At 42.4% G+C, this 6,522-nt stretch overlaps 1 protein-coding gene across 2 annotated transcripts; it reads left to right on the forward strand.

Annotated features, from left to right (window-relative positions):
• The first annotated feature begins 1,091 nt into the window (after positions 1-1,091).
• LOC115137589 (small integral membrane protein 32) lies at positions 1,092-4,657 on the forward strand. 2 transcript variants are annotated; one of them, XM_029673907.2, is made up of 2 exons: positions 1,092-2,066; positions 2,159-4,657. In XM_029673907.2, exon 2 carries the CDS (start codon positions 2,200-2,202, stop codon positions 2,521-2,523), a length of 324 nt encoding a protein of 107 aa, XP_029529767.1. In that variant the 5' UTR covers positions 1,092-2,066; positions 2,159-2,199; the 3' UTR covers positions 2,524-4,657. The 2 variants fall into 2 exon arrangements, with proteins under 2 accessions (XP_029529767.1, XP_029529768.1); XM_029673908.2 differs by having other exon boundaries at positions 1,094-1,956.
• The last annotated feature ends 1,865 nt before the right edge of the window (positions 4,658-6,522 follow it).

Genomic DNA, 6,522 nt, shown 5'->3' on the forward strand with positions numbered 1-6,522 from the left:
CTCCCCACCTCCCCAAGCTCAGCTCAGCTCATGTCTCTCTCTCTCTCTCTCTCAATTCAATTCAATTCAATTCAAGGGCTTTATTGGCATGGGAAACATGTGTTAACATTGCCAAAGCAAGTGAGGTAGACAACATACAAAGTGAATATATAAAGTGAAAAACAACAACAATTAACAGTAAACATTACACATACAGAAGTTTCAAAACAGTAAAGACATTACAAATGTCATATTATATATATATATATATATACAATGTACAAATAGTTAAAGGACACAAGATAAAATAAATAAGCATAAATATGGGTTGTATTTACAATGGTGTTTGTTCTTCACTGGTTGCCCTTTTCTCGTGGCAACAGGTCACACATCTTGCTGCTGTGATGGCACACTGTGGAATTTCACCCAGTAGATATGGGAGTTTTTCAAAATTGGATTTGTTTTCGAATTCTTTGTGGATCTGTGTAATCTGGGGGAAATATGTCTCTCTAATATGGTCATACATTGGGCAGGAGGTTAGGAAGTGCAGCTCAGTTTCCACCTCATTTTGTGGGCAGTGAGCACATAGCCTGTCTTCTCTTGAGAGCCATGTCTGCCTACGGCGGCCTTTCTCAATAGCAAGGCTATGCTCACTGAGTCTGTACATAGTCAAAGCTTTCCTTAATTTTGGGTCAGTCACAGTGGTCAGGTATTCTGCCGCTGTGTACTCTCTGTGTAGGGCCAAATAGCATTCTAGTTTGCTCTGTTTTTTTGTTAATTCTTTCCAATGTGTTAAGTAATTATCTTTTTGTTTTCTCATGATTTGGTTGGGTCTAATTGTGCTGTTGTCCTCTCTCTCTCTCTCTCTCTCTCTCTCTCTCTCTCTCTCTCTCTCTCTCTCTCTCTGTTTTAATTACCCTGAGAGATTCCGCACTGCCCTAACAATTGTTTCACTCACTTTTTTTCAAATGAAGAAGGACCTGTTGGGAGAAAAACGAGAGAGGGTGCGGGAGACAAGGCGTCATATTACTCGCTTGACTTTAACACATCCCTGTCCAATGACATCTCCTCACCAACCCTGCGCGCACAGCCCATCCGGCGCGCTCCCTCTCCCTCTCTCCCCTCTCGGTAATCAATCTATCCTCTCCCCACAACACACAAACCGAAGCAGGGAGGAAGCTGTATACGAAATGGAGAGAGAGAGAAAGAGCTCCATCGGGAGCTGGTGAAGAATATTTATGTATTCTATACATTTTCTGTTTCTCTCCCACCATTCTCTTCGGGTCTAGGTCGATATTCCCGTCAGGGGATCATTTTGAGTTGAAGGCACTCAAAACCGAGATGTATCGACCTTTCCTGGATATAAGAACGTGAGTGGAGCGCGAGAAGAAACCGGGAGTGAACCGGTTTGCCCCTTGCCTACTCTTTCTCTTCCCGCGTTCCAACCAAGACATTACAGCGCGCTAAGGAGCCACTTGGACCAACCTTATAAACTTGACCAATTATACCAAGTAGCCATTCAATTTGCATAGTGGGCGACATTGTCACTTTACAGTCCAGAAAGGCTACTCTGGTGTTTACGGTAATAACTCTCAATAAAGAAATCAGAGGATTCAAGTTGTTAATGATATCAGAGGAATTCCGTCCTCATAATCTCATCGCTACGACCGGAGAAGCTCCTGCATGGTGGTTTAGGCCTACATCACCGGTAACGAGACTAGACAAACTATGGTTATTTTGAGTGACTTAGACATACATGGATATGCGAAATTCAGTTCTGCGGCTTAAGGACAGGCGGCATATGGTCTGTTAGCGCGGCGGATTTAGTGCCAAAACAACACCGCCTCTCCAGAGTGCGTCCTCCCTGGGAGAGATTGGACAGAGCAAACAAAGCCTGGGGAATGCGGTCTCTGTTTCCCTGGATCTCCATCTCACCTGCGGGGACTCTACGCGGAACACACAAAGTATTTGATTTGAGTAAGTAACGGATTCGTATGAGGTACGCTATTATGGATAGAGACACTCGGTTCCTTTGCGCTGTTGACACACTCCATGTCGTTCCATGTCCGTCATCATTTTCCACAGGGGTATGTAGCCCAATTGTGTTCTTATTGTCTTTTGTGAACTGTTTAAATACATTGATCTGGGATTAGAAACTGCTATTTTACTCCCTTCCCAGTTGAACGTTGACCGGGTGGACCGCCGGTGACGCGAGAGGTCATGTTGAGACAAATCCTGCTGAATTCCACCAACGCACTAGACTTCGACCTAGGGATGGCCCTCCAGACGCACGAGACCGTGTCCGTTAACGCATCTCACGGATCGGTGAACATGGCGGCGCTGCCCACGGGCAGCAGGGGCGGGATGCGGGAGGACGGGGAGCTGAACAAACCGGACCTGGCCACCTACATGATAATATGTCTGTTGCTGTTTCTGCTCGTGCTGCTCATCGTTTTCTTCATCAACTGTCAGCTGAGGAACTCTTTCTTCGCCTCCATGCCCTACGATCGGTCTCTCAGAGAGGCCCGGACCTCCTACAAGTAGAACCCGATACTAAACTCAGCTGGTAACGTCTGTAGGATTTAGGTAACGTGTGTTATGAATGTGTTCATGGAGGGGTGTGTTAAATTGACTATGCATAGTCCAGACGCTGTGAGTATCCGTTACGTGTTCATTTGGCACAATGACATAGAGACCTATTACGCTCCCTGTTCCAAACTGGACTAAATGTCATTACGTGTAGGTCTATATTCATTTTTATTTCAGCTTTATTTAACCAGGTAGGCTAGTTGAGAACAAGTTCTATATAATGGTGTATGTTTTTTGTTTGTTTTTGAATATAAAACATGTTATATTACAGCACTGTAATACGCTCTTATGTATATCTATTGTGTAATTCTGAGCTTAACGTTTTATTATTTGTATTGTGTAAAACTATGATTAAATATATTATATTTGTCTATCTAGTTCAATATGGCTATATGAAAATCGTAGGGTGATGATGATGATGATGATGATGATGATGATAATGGGATGACACGGGTTGATAGATGAATATCCAAGACAAGAGGTTTCATGAATGGAATCCCTGTTTATTACGCACTTTCATTTATTTTTTAACTAAGCCGACACTCACAATTGACTAGTGTAATTTCTCGCAGAACAAATGACTATCTATCCTTTTAGCCTCGCTGTCTACGCCGACCCCACTCAAATATGTTGTTCCAAAATACCTTTGATGGAGAATGAGATACATATCTCCATATCCACTAGAGGCCAAGACAGTTTTGTCACCACAGAGAAGTAGTGTGCGTGTGTGTGATTGTGATTGTGTGTGTGTGGGGGGGGCGGGGTTTACCTTGAACGAATTCCTCAGCCAGCCTAGATAAAGACATTTTCATGGATTTGAGCATATGGGTGGGATTATTATTTTATGGAAATTGCTGTGAGTTTTGAAGTGAAAATAATAGTCGACCATGCATCAATTGGAGGCCTGCCCTTCCTGAAAGATAAAGACATATTGTGGAAAGATAAACCACAGCTAATGCTGCCTATATTCTAACGTAGCACCATACTCAGTGGTGTAAAGTACTTAAGTAAAAATACTTTAAAGTACTACTTAAGTGGTATTTTGTGGTATCTGTACTTTATTTTACTATTCATATTTTTGACAACTTTTACTTCACTACATTCCTAAAGTATGAATGCTTAGCAGGACAAAAAATGGTAAAATTCAAGCACTTATCAAGAGAACATCCCTGGTCATCTCTACTACCTCTGATCTGGCAGACTCACTAAACACAAATGCTTTGTTTCTGAATGATGTCTGAGGGTTGGAGTGTGCCCCTGGCTATCCGCAAATTTAAAAAAAAAAACACGAATAATTGTGCCAACTGGTTTGCTTAATATAAGGAATTTGAAATTATTTATACTTTTGATGCTAAAGTACATTTTTGCAATGACATTTACTTTTGATACTTGAGTATTTTTAAAAGTAAATACTTTAAAACTCAAGTAGTATTTTACTTGGTGACTTTCACTTTTACTTGAGTCATTTTCTATTAAGGTATCTTTACTTTTACTCAAGTATGACAATTGGGTACTTTTTCCACCACTTCCCATACTTCTAGTCGAGTTTACTGCATTGAGACTTGCTGTGCTCAGAATCATGATCATTTGATGTGTTTTAGACAGGGGTGAAACTTTCTTGACACTTGAATGACCCAAAGATAACTCAGGAAAATCCATTGACAGAAAACGAGCCTGCTGTTCGTGTTTTAACCACTAGGTGGTAGACTAAAACGGTCATTAGCCTTACCTTGAACTCCAAGGAAATTTGAAATAATTATGAAATCGTTAATCAAATGTAAGCTAATGAAGGAACATAGTATTTCCATATCACAGTGAACTGCAGAGGTGGATTCGTTCTATTGTTGTGTCTGTTTGTGTTCTTAAGACATAGGCTGAGTAAAATACCGTTCTCAACTTTTTTTTTTTTATTTCACCTTTATTTAACCAGGTAAGCAAGTTGAGAACAAGTTCTCATTTACAATTGCGACCTGGCCAAGATAAAGCAAAGCAGTTCGACACATACAACGACACAGAGTTACACATGGAGTAAAACAAACATACAGTCAATAATACAGTAAAAAAAAAAAAAAAAAAAAAAAAAAAACAAGTCTATATACAATGTGAGCAAATTAGGTGAGAAGGGAGGTAAAGGCAAAAAAGGCCATGGTGGCAAAGTAAATACAATATAGCAAGTAAAACACTGGAATGGTAGTATTGCAATGGAAGAATGTGCAAAGTAGAAATAAAAATAATGGGGTGCAAAGGAGCAAAATAAATAAATAAATTAAATACAGTTAGGAAAGAGGTAGTTGTTTGGGCTAAATTATAGGTGGGCTATGTACAGGTGCAGTAATCTGTAAGATGCTCTGACAGTTGGTGTTTAAAGCTAGTGAGGGAGATAAGTGTTTCCAATTTAAGAGATTTTTGTAGTTCGTTCCAGTCATTGGCAGCAGAGAACTGGAAGGAGAGGCGGCCAAAGAAAGAATTGGTTTTGGGGGTGACTAGAGAGATATACCTGCTGGAGCGTGTGCTACAGGTGGGAGATGCTATGGTGACCAGCGAGCTGAGATAAGGGGGACTTTACCTAGCAGGGTCTTGCAGATGACATGGAGCCAGTGGGTTTGGCGACGAGTATGAAGCGAGGGCCAGCCAACGAGAGCGTACAGGTCGCAATGGTGGGTAGTATATGGGGCTTTGGTGACAAAACGGATAGCACTGTGATAGACTGCATCCAATTTGTTGAGTAGGGTATTGGAGGCTATTTTGTAAATGACATCGCCAAAGTCGAGGATTGGTAGGATGGTCAATTTTACAAGGGTATGTTTGGCAGCATGAGTGAAGGATGCTTTGTTGCGAAATAGGAAGCCAATTCTAGATTTAACTTTGGATTGGAGATGTTTGATATGGGTCTGGAAGGAGAGTTTACAGTCTAACCAGACACCTAAGTATTTGTAGTTGTCCACGTATTCTAAGTCAGAGCCGTCCAGAGTAGTGATGTTGGACAGGCGGGTAGGTGCAGGTAGCGATCGGTTGAAGAGCATGCATTTAGTTTTACTTGTATTTAAGAGCAATTGGAGGCCACGGAAGGAGAGTTGTATGGCATTGAAGCTTGCCTGGAGGGTTGTTAACACAGTGTCCAAAGAAGGGCCGGAAGTATACAGAATGGTGTCGTCTGCGTAGAGGTGGATCAGAGACTCACCAGCAGCAAGAGCAACATCATTGATGTATACAGAGAAGAGAGTCGGTCCAAGAATTGAACCCTGTGGCACCCCCATAGAGACTGCCAGAGGTCCGGACAGCAGACCCTCCGATTTGACACACTGAACTCTATCAGAGAAGTAGTTGGTGAACCAGGCGAGGCAATCATTTGAGAAACCAAGGCTGTCGAGTCTGCCGATAAGGATGTGGTGGTTGACAGAGTCGAAAGCCTTGGCCAGATCAATGAATACGGCTGCACAGTAATGTTTCTTATCGATGGCGGTTAAGATATCGTTTAGGACCTTGAGCGTGGCTGAGGTGCACCCATGACCAGCTCTGAAACCAGATTGCATAGCAGAGAAGGTATGGTGAGATTCGAAATGGTCGGTAATCTGTTTGTTGACTTGGCTTTCGAAGACCTTAGAAAGGCATGGTAGGATAGATATAGGTCTGTAGCAGTTTGGGTCAAGAGTGTCCCCCCTTTGAAGAGGGGGATGACCGCAGCTGCTTTCCAATCTTTGGGAATCTCAGATGACACGAAAGAGAGGTTGAACAGGCTAGTAATAGGGGTGGCAACAATTTCGGCAGATAATTTTAGAAAGAAAGGGTCCAGATTGTCTAGCCCGGCTGATTTGTAGGGGTCCAGATTTTTCAGCTCTTTCAGAACTTCAGCTGAATGGATTTGGGAGAAGGAGAAATGGGGAAGGCTTGGGCGAGTTGCTGTTGGGGTGCAGTGCTGTTGACCGGGGTAGGAGTTGCCAGGTGGAAAGCATG

Source organism: Oncorhynchus nerka, linkage group LG5 (assembly GCF_034236695.1).
Source record: "Oncorhynchus nerka isolate Pitt River linkage group LG5, Oner_Uvic_2.0, whole genome shotgun sequence".
Classification (NCBI taxonomy): Eukaryota; Metazoa; Chordata; class Actinopteri; order Salmoniformes; family Salmonidae; genus Oncorhynchus; species Oncorhynchus nerka.

Excerpts from the sequence above, each read along its gene's own strand:
- LOC115137589 (XM_029673907.2), top strand. The coding sequence starts at position 2,200 with ATGTTGAGACAAATCCTGCTGAATTCCACCAACGCACTAGACTTCGAC.